Genomic DNA, 19,931 nt, shown 5'->3' on the forward strand with positions numbered 1-19,931 from the left:
GACATCTCCCATCCTGTAGATTTCTCAAAAACGTTCAAGTTCTTCTCTTTTCTTTAAAGAATGTTTATGATACCTGAGAGAAGCTTTCATAGTGTACTTTCAGAGTGTCTTTTATGAGCCAAACTTATCAGTGATCATCGGTGAAAGAAAATTGTCTGTTGGTCCATTGAAGGTTTGAATTCAGAGAGAACCTCGCGCCACCGTGTCAGACCACTTTCTTTTGAGGTCAAAACGTAGAATGACATACTAACATCATTCGATCCTTTACCATAAGAGCTGGTTTCACCTGAAGACTGCTTCTGTTGAAGTCTTTCCAGTAAGCAGTTAAACAGTAGATGCATTATTGTTCATTTGCCATGTGGTGGCACTGTTGATCAGCTGAATCAAAGTTAAAAAAACAACCAAAAAAACCAAGTGAAAGGTGCAGGTAGTTTCATTCTTAGAGTTTTGTACAGCTTGAGGATGTGAGAGTGGGTGGGAACTCAACACAAAGTTTGATGGAATATTAATTCTTTCTTCGCTTGGATGCAGAATGGCTTGTTTTTATGTTCCAGGTTTGTTTCTATTGATCCTGATTATTGTCTCATCAGAATGCAGCGGTGAGTCTATCTCAGAATCACTTCTATAATGTTTTCCGTCTTGATGGAACAGCTTATACTGCTTATTCTTCTTTAATTCTTTGCTTTGAACTTGCCTCCACAGATATCCAAACTGTGACTGCGGATGATGCTGTTACTCTCTGTAGATTTAATTCAAGTGAAATCGATACAGGAGGCAGAGTCAAGGTGGCAAATTACACCTCAGACAAAAAAGCCATGGTCATCTTTGAGTGGCCCAAACAGGCTCAACAAGCTAAACGATTGTCATGGAAGCCTGATGGAAATGGACTGATGTGTCTTCATCTGAAAAACGTACAAAAATCTGATGAAGGGACGTACAGCTGTGAAATGTGGCGAGGATGGGATCGTGTCCGGGTGACAAACATGACTCTGAAAGTAAAAGGTGAGGTGGAAAGATTAAAACAGTGAACTTTTTTTTTAATTGTTAATCTTACTGAATATTAATAGCTTTCATCTTCTTTCAGATTGCAAAAGCCTTTCTGCAGTGAAAGCAAAACTAGACTCATCCTTCAGGCTGCAGTGCTCTGTGGACATCACACCAGAGAAGCAAAGACCACAAAATGTCTCCTGGGCAAAGCTGAAAGGACGTCACCATGAACCTGTTGACTCTCGGAGGGTTGGACCAGACAACACATTGATATTCCAGACTGTGAGTTACAGTGACAGTGGCTGGTATCGGTGTAATTACGTTCTTGGAACAACTAAGCGCTGCGTTGACGTCCGTCTAAATGTCCAAGGTAATCCGTACCATTGTAAAATGTCATATTGAGTTTTGTCACTGACAGCAAACATTAAAATCTCTCTATTTCCTGAAGAAGCAGATGACACCTCTGAAGATAAAACAGCCACGATCATCCCAAACACCCCAACAGACACTCAGCAAGGTCTGTTTGCTTTATCAGTGTGATAGAAATATTAAAACTGCACAAACTGAAAAATTGTGTTCTAACAGCTGAGATGTATTTCTTCTAGGATCACACCAGGAAGCTGAGCACAGTGCGACTGTGATCGCAGTGGTACTCTCTGTTGCTTTTGGGTTGACGATTGCTACCGTATTTGGAGTGTTCTTTTACCGCAGACAACAAAGGAGGAAAGTAACGGCACAGCGTCAGACTGCAGGTTTGATCAGACTCTTTCTACCTCTTTCAATCTTGATGTAAATCTACTGAGGTGACACTACAGTTTTGCATTTTATTTTTTCCAGGGAGACATATGGAGACTGTGGACATCTATATACCTTTGACTCCGCCACAATCACGGGGTAAGTGAAAATTTACAAAGAACAATGTCAAAGTAAAACTTCGTCCCTGTAATTAATATTCAACATGGCAATCATTGTGCTTTCATTACATTTATGCTATTATCAAAAACACTTAATCAGCTCAGATGGTTTTTTTTTTCTTCACAAAACAGAAAAATTTCAGACAAAGGTTTTTTTCAAACTGTAATTTCACTGATAAAGAACAGCCAGAGAAGGTTTATGTTGTTTAAGGTGAAAAATCATAGTTGCTAAAATTGAATTAAAACGGAAATGCATCCTTGGGTTCAATGACAATTTTTGTTTAATTAAAACAGTCTATGTTGAGATTATATTTGAAGAAAACATCTCACAATGACATTTCAGAAAATTATTTTCTTCGATTGAAGTTTATTAGAACATAAACCACCGAACAGAAGATACTGTGCATATTCAGAGGCCACGGTTTGTAGTTGTAAGTGCTGATTCATTCTTGCAAGTCGGTCTTCTGTATTTTTAAAGCCGCAGTGTCTACTCAGCTGCAGTGGTCTAGATTGTGTCCAGGGCCGGGACAAGTTTGGGAACTCCACTTAATTGTCTTCAAGTTGACTTTGTCTCATTCTGTTTTTGTGAATACATTTGATTTATGGAAATGTTATTTTTACATAGGCATAACTCAAACTAAAGAAAAACTCAACAGAGACCTTGTGGGTGACTTCATAGAACAACTCCCCTGTGTAGCCTTACAGACAGTTGAGCTTAAGCCATTGAAAAAAGTAAGAGCACAGTTAATGACAGTGTTTGGTGAAGAGAAACAAAAGATAGACCAGTCCTCAGGCTGCCTAATGACTTTTTTTGTAAGTACCAGATTGTCACAGGGCGAATAATGAGTCACTATTTGAACCCATGTCTTTCGGCTGTGCAAAGAAACTTCAGTCAGTTGAGATAAAATCGCCGCACTGGTCACACCACACAGGAAGGGTCCGAGTCAGAAACACTACCGTGATCTTTTTTCTTGTCCGTTATCAGAACTAATTTACCACCGTCTGTATTAATAACTCAAGTTTGCTGTCACTCAGGTGCAGTCACACAAACTGTGAATGTGTATTATTGATTGTGATCAATCACAGAAGTCCCAGTATTCATTTTTGCTCAAAGCACCCGATCAAAGCACCTGTTTGATTACATTTTCTTTTTTTTTTTGTCTGCATTCATCTCGAAGTCAAACAACACCTGCTGTCAACTTCTAAGATCATTTTGCAGTTTTATTCTTTTTGTTTTTTGTTTGATTACATTTTCACTGACAAGTTGTAAATAAAATGTTCCAGATCCTGCAAACTATCGCGTCAGCAGTCTTTATGAGGATGAAGAGATGAATACCTGTGAGTACACATCTAAAGTCATAATCACGGGTCTTTGAAATCATACTGGACTGAAACATGGAACTAAAATCATTTTCTCTTCTTCATCACAGTTTACTATTAGATGTTCTATCCCGCCTCTGGAAAAAGAAGATCCTCGTTGCACAGAGTCAGTTTGTGTAACATGCAGCATGTCTCTTAGGAGTCTTGTATTATTGCATGTAATCATCTGAATTGGACGAATGAAATGTTTGTCATATCATTTCTGAAAAATGTTGATCATAATAAGGGAAGTTGTAAATGTCAGTCAACAAATATTTCTTCTTGTTACAAGAGGATTTGCTATTTCAAGCAGAGGTCTACAAAACCCTAGTTATTTCCATTTAGTTCACAGGCTGTAATAGATGATAGAAATCATCTGTGGCTTGGCCTGCTTCTTGTCTTTGTCTTGACTGCTGTTGTTCCTCATCATTGTCTTGGATCACATCGTAGACATGAGTCTTGAAAAGGATAATAGAAATGTTAGTACATTGAGATTTGCCACAAGTACAAGTTCAGCCTTCATACTGAATATTTAGTCTGTAGTGTTTACTGTTAATTTGTCTATTCCAGCCTCTTTGTTCATGCTATCTTTGATTTATTCATGAGAGAAATTTTTAAAATGATTAATGTTGTATATGTGTGAAAATTCAATGACGTTAGCATGATAGGAACAACAGTATGAGAAATATAACATGTTGATGTAAAGAAATAAAACAGAACTACATTATTGCAATATTTTGTTGTTGAAGAATTTCATCTTACCATTCCAATACTTGGTGAGTCCTTTGCTGTGAACAGAAATACATGACATTTCCACTTTCATCCAGGTTTTCAAATCATTTTTGCACCATAGTGACAATACATAGGCGTCAGCTGTACCCAGCTCCACTACCTGCAGCCTTCTTGCGCCTCCTCTTCATGCATATGTAGATTCCTCCTGCTGCAGCACATATCAGGAGGCCCACTGGAAGTGCTAACCATGCTGGAGTCTGAAGAGCTGAGAACAGTAAAGGAATTATTCTTCCCTTTAATGACAAGGTAAACTAAACTAAGGCTATTTCCTATACTTTCTGTCAATAGCAATAATAATAATGTCCCAGATTGTTAATACATACTTACAGTTAACCTCCTGCCACTCCTTGGATGCCATCAGCGCTCCCTCTCTGTACGCAGAGCACATCATTTCATCTCCCACTGATCCGACAGGGAGAAACAACGTCCTCACTAAGGTGTTGTTGACAGCTATTAATTCGCTCTGCTGGCCTCTGTGGTTCCTTTTAGACCACGTTAAATTGAAATCTTTTTCACATTGTGTAGCACATGTTAGCACACACATCAGGGTGAGATTATCTCCTCCGGGTCCAGATGCTGCAACCACTGTGTAGACAATAAAGCATTCAATCACCTTTGAGGTCAGATGTTGTGTGAGTATACATGTCCCTTACAGACATTTACAGAGTTTTCTCTTCTCACCATCAAGAGTGTGCAGCCTGATTCTGTCGAGCGCCCTGTGCTGACCCCCGGACTCGGAGCATTGGTACTGTCCAGCATGGACAGCTTTCAGTTTACTAATGACCAGTGATGAATCCTTCATCTCATGAGATGTCCTTATTTGGCCACAGTCAGGTGAGTTCCGATCAGTCAGAGGGTTTTCACACACAGTCCACTCCACACTGACTTCCACATCCAGAGAGGAAGTGTTACAAGACAGCGAAACGGACTGACCCACTGCAGCAACCACTTCCTCCAGGCCATCTAGGGGAAGATGAGTTCGTGGCAAATTCAAACAGCATAAACCACAGCTCTCACTTGGAGCGAAATAGCAGCGTGAAGTACCTTTTACTGTTGTTGTGTAACTGGTGACTGTGAGCACATGATCGTGAGTGAGATGACATTTCCATTTCCTGCGATGGTCAGTTGGTTTTTTAGCGATGATCAGTTTGGAGAAGCAGTGAGATGGATAGTCAAACCTGAATCTGTCTCCATTTAGTGGTGAGCCATCCTCAGAGCTCCACCTGATATGTACTCCCGTGCTGTTGTCACAGGCCTCATATCCTTTGTAACTGCTGAGGAAACAGTGGAGCTCTATTGTTCCCGTTGCAGGGTCAGCCTTCTCAGTTACTGTGAAAAAAGACAGAATAGCAGCAACATTTTCATTAAAAAATGCTTTCACTCAGGAATGTTAAACAGTTTGATTATTAGTTTTCTGATAACTTCTGCATTGTGAAAGGTCATATAGGAACCCTTTCAGAGTATGCATTTCTGTTTCCACTTCCATGTTTAAACAGAGCAAAACCTACCCTGAAGAATCTTAAGTGAAACACTTGAATTGATCTTTCCACTGTCACAAGTGTAAAGCTGTGCGTCACTCAGCAGCAGGCCAGCAATCTGCAGGGAGCAGTTCCTCATCAGTTTATGTCTGTGAACAGTTTTAGTCACCGCTCCAGCCTTCACCACCTCAAACCTCTCAAACTTCCCTCCCATGTTCCAGTTAATCGAGGAGCAGGATTGAATAGGAGATGTGCCACATGGTAAAATGACAGTCTCTCCTTCTAAGGCAACCACCAGCAAAGGATCTGCCAAGAAAAACAAGGCGTGGATTTATTCGCCAGTCGGCTCAAATATTAAAAGTTATTATATTTATAACAGAATAGCAAGTTGTTGACCCACCATGGAAATTTCCCTCAGCAGGGAAACTAACTTATTTAGACATAACTTCAATTACATGTTGCATTTGTCTCTTTGAGTTCTATATTGCTTATATTTATTAAAAAAAAAATCCAAGTTCTGTTGAAGATCAAGAAGTTTTTCCAAAAAAAAAGTAGTTTTTATCAGCAAAATAATAAGACAAAAAAAAAAAAGAAAAGAGACAACACTCAAGGACAATTTAAAAAAACCCACTATTTTCTGTAGGGGTTTCAATATTAGAAAAGATGTTTCCATATTACCATTAGGATGAAGTCCAGCTGCTGCCTCTGAGCCACAAAGAACACAAAGTCCTAACAAGTGTAAGAGACTCATCCTTCACCCGCAGACGTCTTTGCTGCTTATTGCAAAATCTTAAGATGGGAGATGCTTTTTCTGAACATATTCTTCAGGAAATGACCCAAAGACACCTCACTTGTAAGATGATTATTGCCAAAGAGGAAGCCAATGTTTTCTGCTCTGTAAATGTTTTTGTAAAGCTGTAGCCAAACTGTGATCAAAAGCAAAGCATTGCATGTGTTTACTCCTCTGTGCAATGCTTTTCTCATTTGTTAAAGCATGTTTCAGTAGATATAGTAAAAAAGAAAAACATCTGTGACACTTTTCTTTCACTGTGTTGCATGTTTAATTTGTGTCCACTAGGTGGTGCTGTCAGACTCATTTGAATATTTTCAGAGTGTGTGATGGTCAAATGAATAAAGTCAGTGTCAAGAATCATTAGAACAGCTGTCAAACCAATAAATTCAACCATAACTTTTATGTACATAGGCGAAAGATCATCGTACACATAAATAAAACAGATTACATTGCAAACAGAAACTCAGATATCAGTGGCAGATCTTGGACGTGCGATAACTTTGAAGGGCTTGACTTTGAGCACAACGCTGGCGACTCCTCTCAGGTCAGGCAGAGAGGCCTCGCTGGCAGGAGGAAGGAACTGGAAGTCTCTTAGCAGGTACGCAGTGAACAGAAAGAGCTCCATCTTAGCGACAGACTCCCCCAAACACAGCCGAGCGCCCCCTCCAAAGGGGATCAGGGCACGGGAGGCGCCTCCTCCTCCTTCCAAGAAGCGCTCTATGATAAAGAGAAAGCAGATATTTGATTTCAGAAAAGACAGGTCACTTAACAAAAATGAATTTTATGTGATATTTCGAGCAGCGACCTGGTTTGAAGCTGTATGGGTCATCCCAAACTTCAGGGTCATGGTGAGCGCCGAAGAGGTTAGGAATGATGACGGTGTTCTTCGGGATGAAGTGACCTGCAATACTGAACACAGGCAGTCATGTAATGTTATAGGGCCCCGCCAATAAGCACTAGTCTGCTTCCAAGGGTGTCCCTAGTTACAAAATGATTGTTTCTCAAATTACTGTATGTCTCTATGTGACATTGTCATTTTGCAATTTGTAAATTTGTAATTTTGTAATAAACAAGATTGATTGATTGATTGATTGAGTCAGGATACAGAATAGATACATAGTTCTCAGGTGTTATAATCCCAAAAACATTCAGAATGACAAAAATCAAGCTGTCATCAAAACTGTGGGTTTTCACTAAATTATATTTTTGATTCTTTTCTATTCCACTTAAAATGAATTCAGTTGCTAAATTGTGTGCTGATTGACTATCCGTGGTTTCACCCATTGTCTGCTGGGATCTGAGTTGTGTAAAGCAGTATACAGTAAAGGATGGATTGAAATTTACTCTGATATGATATTTCTACCCACCACTGATTTCTTTTAATGATGGTGTCTTTGAGAAATCTGTTGATGAGAAATTATTAGAAATGCCTAGAAAAGGCAGACCCCTGACCCCCACTACACCAGCTTCAAACTCTCAGGCATCCCGAAGGAAAGCTCCACCTCATGTGTTATAGAAAGAAATGATTGTTTCAGCTGTATGAACTCATTTGCCTGATCATGTTTTTGTAACAACATATCAGCATGAAACTATCCTCGTATGTGAACTACTTTCTTTTAAATGGTTGGTTATCACATTATTGCCCCCCCCCCCCCCCCTCCAAAAAAAAATAATTATTTCAGAGCCTTGTTTATATATCAGAGCAGTTTTAGATGTGTACGCTTGACCATTTATCATGCTTTGAACATTCATATCAGCTGTAAACCTAAAGAAATGTTGATTCTGGAAACATTATCACCTCAAGCTGAAATACACCTGAATATTTTGGAGTTTATTTATTTATTTTCATTGTATTCATGTTCCTGATAATCGCATGAAGCTTTTCTCCTTTTGCTGTGATGAATTATAACAGAATTGGGTTGGTGAGTCTGCTCTTGGTTACCCATTAAGATTTTCAAAGTCACCACAGCTAGTCTAGCTGCTGTTTGGGGTTAAAGGTTAATAATAATAATGCTAATATGCATGTAGATGTGTTTAAGGTACATCTTTGGGTTTTGTGTGAAATATAAGTGAGGTTTGTTTCAGGAATAAGGTGTCTGATGAGGGCCCTGAGGGTTCATGCTTTTAACTCGTTCTGCCCATAACTCAAAAGTCACAGCAGTAGATAAGGATTTTAAGCGTTCTTCCCCGCTCCTCGTGTGTTCACTGCAGTTTAGCTGACCTGCTGTCCCTGATGGCTCTGTGTGGCACTGCCAGAGGCGCCACCGGCCGGAGTCTGAGCACCTCACTGATCAGAGCGCCCAGGACGGGAAGCCTGTGTCTGTCACTGTATTTGGGGTATCGTTCCTCCAGCACTGTACACAGCTCCTCATACACCCTGGTCTGCACCTGAAGCTCAGAGAGAGAGAGAGAGAGAGGTGAGATAAACTTCAAGGTTTGATTTATTTTGTTTACTGAAAAAATAGAAAGCGTGGTGCCTCTGGTCTGTGCAGTAGGAAGGCCACAGTCCAGTTGAGCCAGGCTGCGGTGGTTTCTGTCCCTCCAATGAGCAGGTCCACTGTGGCCATGTGAACATGAACATCCGTCAGGACCTCGACACAAACAGATGTCAGTATAAATTCAAAACTCCACTTCTTCCTTCATTCACCGTTTTACCAAGAAATTATCATGCAATTCATGAATAAACCTGACAGGATTAAAAGATTTATTCATGAACACCTCAGAAACTATTTAACCATCAAATGTTCGTACCTCCTCATGTTCTGTGTTGTGATGTTTGTCAAGGCCCTGGAGGAGGGACGCAGTGATGACTTCCTCATTCTTATGGTCCTGGGACTGCACTTAGAAATATGCATTAAAAAGCTGAGAGCTTTTCTAGATGCACACACAAAGACAATATGCTTCACAGTAGAGCAGAATTGTAGAGTGGTATAAGTTTCTCTTTTATTTTTCGCACATAAATCACAATTAAAAAAAAAGTGGTGGAGGTTAAACTATTATTAAAGCAAACATTTTGAAAATTTCAAGTGTGATGGAGACCAATTAAAATTGCACAATAAACTGACTAGTCCAGACAAGATGACTAACGTAGTGTCCTGCTCTTGGCAGATATGGGGGAGAAGAGTTTTGCTTTTTGTAACCTTGTAGTTGCTGATGTGTGATCTTATGATTTCATCTCTTCTGACCACCTCCTTCAGCAGTCGGGCAAACACAGGATTGGGTAATTTCTTGGAGAGAGTAAATGACAAAACCCATTTAAATCTTGTTTCTGGTCGTGCATGTAATTTAATCTGCAGTCTGTGAGCGGTGCATATTTACTCTTAGCAGCGGGAAAGTGTCCAGAGCTGAAATCCAGGGCGACCCCCAAAGAGAAACTATTTCATTCAGACAGCTGTGCAGCTCCTGCAGCTCTGGAGAATTATTATCATACTAGAAAACATACAGAATCCAGGCTAAGAAAACCAGTTCTAGACTCGTCTTTGTCATTTCTTATCTTGGACATGCTTACTTCTTTTCCGAAAGCCAAAGTCGTGATGACATTGCTGGCTGCTACCGTGAAGTCGTCTGCCAGATCTACCGCCTTGTCCTGATAGTCTCTCAAAACCTAAACAGCAAACAAAACCAGCTGTCACATTAACTTGCTTGTTTTCTTTAGAAATCGTTGGTTTGCTCCGTGGGTGTTGGTCTTCACGTTGATTTTTCTGTACCTTTCGTAGTTTAAGTGCTTGTCTCTCGATCACATCGTGCAGGGACTGCTGGCAGCAGCGCCGCAGAGCACCGTGGACCAGACTGCGATGCGCCCTCCACCTCTCGGTGTAGTCCCCCAGGGAGATGTTGCTCCCTCCCCCAGACACAATATCACCTGATGTGTATCAGGACATGTTTTTTATGACCGCATGCAAAAATCACATGAACCACAGCAGCAAAATGCGAGTACTTCACCTGTGTAAGAAACTGGCCTCCCAGCAAAGTCAGACCACTTCTTCACCAACGCTTCTTTAATGATTTCACTACTACTAAGTACCACCATGGCTTTAAAGAAAACAGACACGGGATTGAAAAATGCATCACCTCACATTACTAACTGCTGTAATGAAGCTGAGGAAAAAACACGTGAAAATAATCACTTGTGTTTCCACATTTGAGGCGATAAATGTTTCCGTAGCGCTGTGCCAGATTGGTCAGGTGGATTGGTAGATGACTTTGTGTCAGCTCCATCATATTGCCGATGAGGAAGAAGCCGGTCGGACCGGGGATGGATTGACACGAAGAGCCAGGGAGAAACTGGTAGAAATACTGCAGAAGTCTAGATTCAACTTTAGGACAGAGTTAGAAAATAAAAATCAATTTCATTGGTGCTGTATTTAAAAATTGTCACATTTCTCCAGTTTAATGATTTGCATAAAGCTTAAATGTCATACACTATGCGTTTAGAAACCCTCAGCAGATATTTACCTTTAGATCGGCTTCCCTTGGGGTTTCGCTGCACAACCTTCTTTCTAGATCTCCGGATTAGCACCATGAAGAGCAAAACCAGCAGGAATACAGCTCCCACAGTCACCATCGACATGTCAGCTATCATTCTGTGTCTCTTTCCTGGTGTTGACATCAGAAGACTGGTCACCACGCTGCCCATCTGCTTTATAGTCTCGTCATCAGCTTGTTACTTATCAGTTGTCAGATTTATTTTTCTTTTTTCTTTTTTTGCACTGAATTCAAGGATGTGTAAATCTAATCAACATATCTGATGAGATGGATGTGAAACACAACAAGAGGCTGGCTGATAAATGAGGTGGCGTCGCACCGAAGGGCATGATAACACAGCTCTGTGGACATGACATCTGTTTGGCTGTTTCTCTACTCAAGCAAAGTAAGAGCTCAGTGAGGTAAGAGGTTTAGGGGATTTTATTTTACTCCTTCAAAAAACAAAAACAAGAAACAGACTTTTTTCAGACCCACATTTGCCACATTTATTCCAATGGTGTGAGACAGTGCATATTTAATTACAGTAGTAGTGGGGTGGCATACCATGGTGGTGCACATGAAGGCATTAAAATAAAAAATGGATTGAATGCATGGGTCAGGCAGAACAGCAGAACACTATACACAAGGTTTTTTTTTGTTATATTTCCCATGAGATCAGTTTAGAAATCCTATCAAATCTAATGATAGCTGTTGTTGAAGCCATCAAATCCAAAAATAATGCAATTTCAGTTGAAGAGCAACTTGCAGATCTGCTGTCACTTGGATTTCTGGACTCATAATCTGTCAGATTTCAGATTTTCTGCTTAACCGTGAGTTGCTGGGGAGAACCTGGAGGGTCTGAACTTCATCTCGGTGAAGGGGATGGAGGAATCTTTCCCTTTCCAGTCTATCCAGACGACACCCTGTATTAGAACAATTGGAGGATAGATTTCATTTGGTCAGTGTGAAGTATCTCAGAAAAGAAAAAAGATATAAAGTTCCAGAATGATTAATAATACCTGATTATCACTGTTGGTGCCATACAAACCATTGAGGTTTGTCTTGTAGCAGTTCTTGTACCACCAGCCTCCCATGTAGGCCCTGGCACAGTGGATTCCCAGTGGATCAGGGTCCTTGTCTCTTGTCGAAAATGGACGTCCGTTATGGTACCTCATAGAGTCACCTGGCAGAGGAATGCATTACCATTTAGATTTACATTGACAACTACTTGCTACACACGTTTAAATGCATCCGTTTTTCAGCAAAGGCTACCTGCTGTTCCAGTGTAGCCAGACACTGTGAGAGCATATTGCCTCTCCTCTGAATCGATGGCAAAGTCAGAGTAGTGAGCATAAGCGGTATGATTTCCAGATTGCATGTCCACTCTCAGACTCACAGGGCCGACACTCGTCAGGTCGTGCAGGAGCTCATTTCCTGTTTGGATTAGGGAGAGAGCACACAGTTTTAGGCAGATTTACCCCCCGCCCCCAAAAAAACTGCTTTGGCCCAGATGCAATATTAATCAGCGGTAGCTAAAACTGTACCAAGCCAGAACTCTTCACTCAGGTTTCCAAAGCCTGCCCTGTATTCACTCCAGGTTCGGTAGAAGTCAGTTTTGCCATTCATCCTCCGCTGGAACACCTACCGAACAGACAGCCATCAGTGTAAATCTGTCATGCTCTTCCATAGAAGTTTGATTCAGGTAGGAGCAGCGTGTCTTACTGTCCAGCCTCCTCCGTCTGTCTCCATGTCACAGTAGACTCTCACTGCTCCTGCTTCTTTCCCTTGTGGGTAGATGTCAACTTCTCCGGACTGTAGAGCTCCATTCAGAAGCTCCTGAGAGCACTCAGTTGGGTATGGGAACCGGAGTTTTCCTGTGGGAAAATTAAAGTAAAATGTTGAGGCAATAAAAAAAAGATATGTTTATAATTGAAAAAAAAAAAAAAAAAAAAAAAAAAAATATATATATATATATATATATATATATATATATATATATATATATATATATATAATTTTTTTTTTTTTGATAACTACCTGTGATGAATTCTGTGGTAACAATAGACGTGTAGTGTCCATTAATCTCGCCTTGCACCAGAACAATATAGCGTGACATGGGCAGCAGTCCTGTGAGCTTGTACTCGGTGATGCTGGGCTCCAGGAACAACTCCTGATATGAACACAAAAACACATGTTTAAATTTGTGGCTCTTTTCTTTTGTTGTTGACATAAAGGAAGGATTGACACTCACCTTTGGCTCTTCTCCCACTACCTGGTAGATCACTCTGTAGCTGTGATAAACTACAGTGGTTCTCCAGGTTAGCAAAGCAGAGCGAGCATTGACCTCGCTGGCTTTGACCACTAGGAAACAGAACAAATTCATTCACTTTAACTTCGCAGGTGGCTCATTGTGACCACAAGTATGCATCCAGTGGTTCTCAAAGTTCTCTTCGGCTCACCGTTTGCAGTGGTGAATGTAGTTGCGATGGCCATACTCTGAAGACTGTCTTTTTCACTCAGCACTTTAACAGTGTACAGGGTTCCTCTCTGCAAGCCTCGGAGCTGGTGCTCCACTGAATTTCCTGACAGCATCACTGTCACGGTCACGTTCGGAGCTGTGGCGGAGGGAAAAATTAAAAACGTTTAGCACAGACATTAGTGCTTTGCCACTAATGGCTAGCTTAAGTCCCTGCCGCACTCACTCTTGGAGGACTCATAGCTGACGATGAAGCGGTCTACTTTTCCCAGGCTGGGAGTCCACTGCAGCAGAGCTCTGGTGTCTGTCACGTTGACCACTTGCAGATGTGTGGGAGGAGCAGGCACTGCAACAAAGCATTTCATTGTAACACGTACTAATCTCCATTTTTATATGCTTGGGCAAAAAACAACGAAAAGTTTTTGTAGGGCGCGTCTTCGAGGTTACCTGTGGTCATGAGGCCTGTAAGCATGTCGCTCTGAGCCTGGCCATGTGTTGCACTCACAGTGAAGACATAAGAGGATCCAGCAGATAGTTTGGACAGCGTGACGGAGGACTGCTGAGAGGCCACCATCACCCAGTGGCTCTCGCCTGATAACATGATCACATGATTCACAATCAGACATTTAAATCACATGGCATTAAAAAAAAAATCCATAATTACAGGTTAGCAGGAGGTATTTGAGAGATTAGCCAGAACATTCAAACCTGGGATGAAGTACAGAAGTAGTATTTGACTGACCTGTGATAATGTTTGTGTATGTGACCCTGAAGCCTGTGAACACCGTCTTTGGTTTGGTCCAGGAAACAGTCAGTGAGGACTCTGTTACATTGCTGAAAACCATCTCTGTGGCTGGCTCAGGGCCTAACAAGAGAAAGGAGAATTTTTATTATTTGCTAATTGTTCCCGGCATCGACTATGGCCCTGTTGGCAGAGGATGACTCTGTATAAATTACCTGTGGTTGCAATGACTCTATGAATCTTTGATCTTCTCTCTGCTGTCGTGCCATATACATGGAGCACATAGCGTGTGTTTGCACGGAGATTGCTGAACTCTACATTGCGTACACTTCCAGGGACCACCATAGAGATCCTCCTGGCTTCGGCCTTGCCTCTTGATCCAGCAGTTTTTCCAGAGGAAGCTGTTGTGTTGATGCTCTCGATTTGTACCAGGGCATCAGTTGCATTCTTAGCTGTGTCGAGCCTCTCTGCATCAAGAACTTCCTCTTCAAACTCCTCACGTTCGTTTTCTTCCCCATTCGCCTGTGTCTCTCTTCTGACCACGGTAAAGTTTTTGAACATTCCTTGAGGTGCAGACCACGTGACAGTGAAGCTGTAGGATGAGATGTTTACAGCCCTGACAGACCCTAATCCGGACCCTCCAGTCTTCCGAGTGTTCACCCCAGAGCCATGGATAGATGTTTTGTCCTGAAGAGCTTTAGTCTCATCTGATGTTGATGTAAATGTTGTATTCACTATGTACTGACTCTTCTGGTCAATTTTCCCTCTACCACCCCTGCCAATCTCTGTTTTCCTGTTGTCAGTGGTGTCTACTTTAACAACTTTAATTTGTTTTTGTCCAGATGACTGAGTGATGTTCTTCTCTGCCAGAGTCGACTGTTCTTTTACTGTTGTTGTTTTGTTTGCCCCTGTGACTTTAGTAAGAATGGTGACAATTTTGGATGTGCCATTGCTCTTCTTTAGATTACTCTGTGTTACATTATGACGGGGGTCATCTTTCAGTTGGTCAGCTTTAGAGGTTGTTTTGCTCCCTGCTCCCTCCTTAACAAGCCTGGAGTCACTTTTTTGCACGACTTTTTTTGTGGACAGGATCGCTGTTTTAGCCTCCTCTTGCTTCCTTCCATCATGCCTCAGGAGAACCTGGCCAACTGTTGGGCGACTGGTTTTTGTTGCACTTGATGAACTCTTAGTAGTTGTTTTCTTTACTGACGTGTCCTGCTTCGCTTGTGTTTTTGGAACACCTGCTTTAGTATTAGTGGCCTTCGTGTCCGTCCCTTTAGTGTCAGAAACTTTCTTCTTCTGGAAGAGTGTCTGCTCTACTCTGGTGGTTTTTTCCTGCATGTTTTCCTTGTTTTTTTGCAGGGTCATTGTCTCCACTGTTATTTTGGGTTTTCCTTTGGAAAGCTCTGAAATTACAGAGTAAAATGTGGAATCAGTCAGAGAACAGGTAAAACCAACCCCCCACACACCCACAGTAACAGTAGAGTCTCACTTACTTTTTTGACATTCAACACCTGGTACACACTTGCTGCAGTCTGCACCCATGAATCCTTGTTGGCAAACACATTTACCCTTCTCACATTCACCATTGCCACTGCAATCATTTGGACAGTTTGCTGAACACGGGCCTGTGAAGTGACAAAAAAAGATTTTGAATTACTTAACCAAATCTATAATGAGTCACATTACATTCACAAATATGGTAAGGAAAAGCATTTTACATTTGTTTTTTAGAGCGGACATCTCCTGTTCCAGACGGGCCACACGTCCTTTCAGCGCCGCCATCTCGGCTTCACATCCGCCGGTGCAACCACCAGGCAGCAGGCTGATCTTGTGTGTCATCACCAGAGGAGCACCAGGCTTCAGCTTCAGCTCCTGCTCCTTGCTGCTGCTCGACTCACAGCCGTCACTGATCACCACCTTGATCGGCTGTGAAGGGGCAGGCTTGTCTTTTGTATTTGTAGTGCTGGGAGCTTTGACCAGAACGGTCTGGTCAACAGCAGCTTTGTCAGATGCCGAACCGCCAGCTGTGGCAACCTTTCCTGTCAGTACTTTGGTTGCAGCGGGCTTGTCTTTGGTCTTTACATCACTGGTGTGGGAAGTTTTAGCGACAGCAGTTTGATTCATGGATCCCGTGGGCTTGGTCTTGATGTTTTTCGTGCCACTGGTAGTTCCTGATCTTGGGGCTGTTGACTGAACATTTTGAACTGTGGAGGGGGCAGGTTTGTCTTTGCCCATCTTTGTATCAGCCCCTGAAGTCTGATTGACAGCATGTTGGGGTTTATCTCTGGTGGTTTTAGCACTAGTGGCCGGGGCAGACCTTGTGGAATTTAACTGGACATTTGAAGCAGGTGAGCTGGACTTGCCTTTAGCGTTTAACGTACTATCAACAGTTGAAGGCTTTTGGTTGGGAGCTGGTGTGGCTAAAACTGTCTGATTGAGTGTGCTTGCCTTGGGAGTGGGAATAATGGTCTGTTTGGCAAGGGCAGCAGTGGTTTTAGGTTTTGACAGGGTGAAAACAGCGTTGGGTTTGGTCACGTCGCTTCCTGTGGTGCCTCTCTTCTCATTGGTCGTGGTTTGAAAGGAGGGAAATGGGGTGAGAAGGAGGAGAAGTCCTAAAGTAAACAGCATTTTGATCCAGCAGCTGGGACCAGAGATGGTTTTGCCTTTGGAGAGTCTTTATATGTGACTATAAAGCTATGGACTCGTCCCGCTATATTTCTGAGACCAGTTGTTTGAAATGATTTTGCCAGGCCTCTCCTGGAAATAGAAAAAAAAAAAGATCTGAATTATGACAAAGTTTAACACAGAAAATGCGTGCAGTCATTTTGAGAGCAACTTCCCTGTTTTCCCTATGAAAGTTGTTAACCACACTTCCTTTTTTTCAACCTCACATTCACAGAGATCCCATTCACCCTGGATGCCCCTGCTTTCTACGAGCTGACCAAATACTTCATCTGTAGGAATTTCAAGTGTGTGAAAGATTCTGAAGTGAAATCAATTTTCTGATTTAGACAAAAGAACTAGTCTTTAAAACTGTAGTTGTTTTTTTTTTCCTGTGAACTTAGATATTGGAACATTCAAAGTCATTCAAAGCTGATTCTGCAGAAGGTGGGGCGAGCGGGAAAATCAAGAGAGTCTGCAAGTGTGACAGGCAGCTAGCTAACAGAGCTTCACTGTACGGACCTCCTGGACACTGTATGTCTTTCACTATACAGATGGTTACATAATCTGCTGGACCCACAGCTCAGAAAACCACTCAAAGGACTGAAGCCCAGCAGTGGCTTCAAATCTGTATGAAAAAAAATCTTAAAATCATGCGGCAGATGAACATCTTGCTATACTCTGCAACATAAAGAGCCAAATTCTCGAATCTGCAATAGTGTGCATGCAGGAACTGATCAATGAAGTGCTTGCAGACTCAATTAGTTAGTCCTCATTTATTATATATAAATTAAACAACTATATCTCATCTTAATGTTTAGGAAAATATGTCACATTAAGTGAAATTACACATGGTCCAAGTATACATGGACAAAGAAGTAAATTTGTCCTCTAACCCTTTTTATTATCTTATTTAATGAAATTTACTTTTAAACCTTTCATCAATTGGAAAAAAAAAAAAAACAGAGAATAGCCTTTTCTATGCAGGAATTGGAAACTGAAATTATAGCAATCGGCATTGAAGTGAAATGCAAAATTAAATTATTTCAAATAATTTTTGTCATCAATATGATATTATAAATGCAAAACTGGAATAAATTAACTTACCAGAGTAATGAGTTTGTTCTTGGCTCTATCTCTGCCTTTGTGTTTCTTCCTCCATCTGATAGGAATAGCTCAGTGGGCTTGGTGCATCTGGTCTGGGAGGAAAGAGGTGAGAGAAAGGACCACTACTAGAAAGGAGGAGAGTGATAAAGTCGGCTCCTACTTAAGGAGCCCCCCGTACACCTCCCCACACCCCTGTACGCCCCTCCACCGCATCGAGTGGTCCCACTCTCAACCACCACGGAAAATATTTGTATTGGACTCCTAAAAAGAGTGGAATTTTTACACTGATTTGTCCATCTAATATGGCCACTTACTGTCTTGGAATCCACTACATGATAAATATACTTTATGTGTAATGCACAATTTAAAGGAAGATGTCAAAATTCAGTTTGTTTTCTCCTAGACACATTCAATCCAGTTGAATTAATCATTTAGCACAATCGCATTTGCAGGCATTTTAAAATCGAAGCTTTTGTCTACCCTGCGTTTTAGGAGTTGCTTTGCAAAGCTGGTGATACTTATGTCACTGTCTGCTGGAGGCAGTTTGACTTATGCCAGGCATCACTAGCATCAACACAGGCCTTTGATTGAATAAAGGCCTGGTCTGAGAATCATGATTCAGCTGGAATACACGGTGCAACACTGCACGTATTCAGTGCTGACTCTGGGGGACAGGAACCTCTCGCCATATGAATTGACTGTTTGTTGGAGGTAATGAGATGTAACTACGTGGGAGTTATGTAAGTGACCAAATATCCACCAGATTTAAGGAATGCTCTGTGGAGGCGCTGCATCCTTGACCAAATGGCCACCCACCATCCCACCTTTTGTAAACCACATGAAGACAAGTCCATCAAGGGTTTAGGGCAAACAGGGCATGTATAAGTGACATTCTACTTGTGCAAAAACAACAGTTTATATAATTGCTATACTATACTTCATAGTAGCTGTGCCACTGTGCTGAATAGTCATATTCTACTACAGTTATGTCTCTCTAAATGTGTCGTAGTGTGGGCATGTAAAAACCCCCACACTGTCACATATTTAGATAGACATAACTGAAGTAGAATAGTCATATTCTGCTTCAGTTATGTCTATCTAAATATGTCACAGTGTGGGGATTTTCACAGTGTGGGCATGTAAAAACCCCCGGACTCAAACATTTACCACTGGATATTTTTTGCTGCAAACATGTTGAACTTGTAGGTACTGCATGTTCTGAGCGTGAACGATAAGTAAGCCACAGTCCACTGTTGCATCACTGCCGTGCAGTAAATAATGATTACATAAAAGAATCATACAAATGTAGGCTTTGTGGTCATTCCAGGTCTGTGGGGGATGTTACCGCGCACTGAGCCAGTCCAGGTCGTGCAAGTGCAAAGCAACGGTGCTGGTGGCAAGTCCTTCGGGCATGTGCGTGTAGATTTGTGTTCAAGATAAGTTTGGTTATTTCCCCTTTCTGGGTGTTAATGATGCAGATATGTCACCGAAAGGACACAGAAAGAACAAAAAGAGGAACAGGCCATTACATGTCAGAGAAGAGCCTCCAAAGTAAGAAATGGCTTGAAAAGCAGATGTGAAAGTCGTCAAATCTAATGACATAAAAATGGTATTTTTCCACTAATCAAAAATATGCCACAGCAAATAGCTTCGATATAATCCATTTCCATGTTTCATGCTGTCTTTAGTTGTAAAATTAGTGCAATTTTATTTTCTAAATGTGTCTGTTTCACACCATGTTTTATGTTTTATGCAGCAACTCAGCAATAATTCACAATGGCAGCGTAGGAGATCTCAACCATCATTATTGTCCAACTTAAAACTGATCATTAATCCAGATATTCCAGATGAAGGCAGGTTTCTCACCTTCATATTGATGTCAAAACAAATTGTGATTGTCTTTGAACTGTGTATTCCTGAGTGGGTGGTCCCAATCCCGCCGCCAGAAGCAGCTCCGCCTTGACTTGACTCTTTCCTGTGCCTTTGACCACCCTCACACCGCTGACCCCATCGTGGCCTTTGGAAAAATGGTTGGACACACCTTCATCACACTAATGCACACCTGAGAAAATACACCTGATCATACAAGAGCATTTCCCCCTCTGGGCAGGTCTCTTTTGCTGCTTAAGCACATTTGGCATGTGAGGGCCTGTCG

At 41.6% G+C, this 19,931-nt stretch overlaps 4 protein-coding genes across 7 annotated transcripts; 1 reads left to right on the top strand and 3 right to left on the bottom strand.

The window, feature by feature from the left end:
* Positions 1–467: 467 nt before the first annotated feature.
* On the top strand, positions 468–3,595 carry LOC115396777 (uncharacterized). Of its 3 annotated transcripts, XM_030102797.1 has the most exons (8): positions 468–599; positions 703–1,002; positions 1,085–1,357; positions 1,436–1,504; positions 1,593–1,739; positions 1,825–1,881; positions 3,186–3,239; positions 3,332–3,595. In XM_030102797.1, exons 1-8 carry the CDS (start codon positions 533–535, stop codon positions 3,340–3,342), a joined length of 978 nt encoding a protein of 325 aa, XP_029958657.1. In that variant the 5' UTR covers positions 468–532; the 3' UTR covers positions 3,343–3,595. The 3 variants fall into 3 exon arrangements, with proteins under 3 accessions (XP_029958657.1, XP_029958655.1, XP_029958656.1); XM_030102795.1 differs by having other exon boundaries at positions 3,186–3,595; XM_030102796.1 differs by having other exon boundaries at positions 1,439–1,504; positions 3,186–3,595.
* LOC115396775 (uncharacterized) lies at positions 2,165–6,301 on the bottom strand. Of its 2 annotated transcripts, none has more exons than XM_030102793.1 (8): positions 6,209–6,301; positions 5,561–5,836; positions 5,097–5,381; positions 4,734–5,015; positions 4,380–4,637; positions 4,153–4,257; positions 4,023–4,048; positions 2,165–3,718 (listed from the first exon to the last, which is right to left on the bottom strand). In XM_030102793.1, exons 1-8 carry the CDS (start codon positions 6,279–6,281, stop codon positions 3,602–3,604), a joined length of 1,422 nt encoding a protein of 473 aa, XP_029958653.1. In that variant the 5' UTR covers positions 6,282–6,301; the 3' UTR covers positions 2,165–3,601. The 2 variants fall into 2 exon arrangements, with proteins under 2 accessions (XP_029958653.1, XP_029958654.1); XM_030102794.1 differs by lacking the exon at positions 6,209–6,301 and adding an exon at positions 5,931–5,981.
* Positions 6,302–6,786: 485 nt separating this feature from the next.
* Positions 6,787–10,905, bottom strand: cyp21a2 (cytochrome P450, family 21, subfamily A, polypeptide 2). The gene is made up of 12 exons (XM_030103029.1): positions 10,779–10,905; positions 10,451–10,639; positions 10,266–10,355; positions 10,031–10,185; positions 9,832–9,927; positions 9,642–9,752; positions 9,464–9,550; positions 9,075–9,158; positions 8,801–8,914; positions 8,545–8,711; positions 7,129–7,232; positions 6,787–7,040 (listed from the first exon to the last, which is right to left on the bottom strand). The coding sequence occupies exons 1-12, from the start codon at positions 10,903–10,905 to the stop codon at positions 6,787–6,789; spliced, it is 1,578 nt and encodes a 525-aa protein (XP_029958889.1).
* A 311-nt stretch (positions 10,906–11,216) lies between these two features.
* tnxba (tenascin XBa) lies at positions 11,217–17,889 on the bottom strand. Its single transcript, XM_030102808.1, has 15 exons — positions 17,777–17,889; positions 15,727–16,765; positions 15,502–15,633; positions 14,221–15,411; positions 14,006–14,128; positions 13,711–13,854; positions 13,490–13,609; positions 13,247–13,402; positions 13,039–13,148; positions 12,825–12,957; positions 12,510–12,661; positions 12,332–12,428; positions 12,060–12,221; positions 11,807–11,970; positions 11,217–11,710 (listed from the first exon to the last, which is right to left on the bottom strand). Exons 2-15 carry the CDS (start codon positions 16,634–16,636, stop codon positions 11,612–11,614), a joined length of 3,693 nt encoding a protein of 1,230 aa, XP_029958668.1. The 5' UTR covers positions 16,637–16,765; positions 17,777–17,889; the 3' UTR covers positions 11,217–11,611.
* Between the last annotated feature and the right edge of the window lie 2,042 nt (positions 17,890–19,931).

This window comes from Salarias fasciatus, chromosome 11, assembly GCF_902148845.1.
Source record: "Salarias fasciatus chromosome 11, fSalaFa1.1, whole genome shotgun sequence".
Classification (NCBI taxonomy): domain Eukaryota; kingdom Metazoa; phylum Chordata; class Actinopteri; order Blenniiformes; family Blenniidae; genus Salarias; species Salarias fasciatus.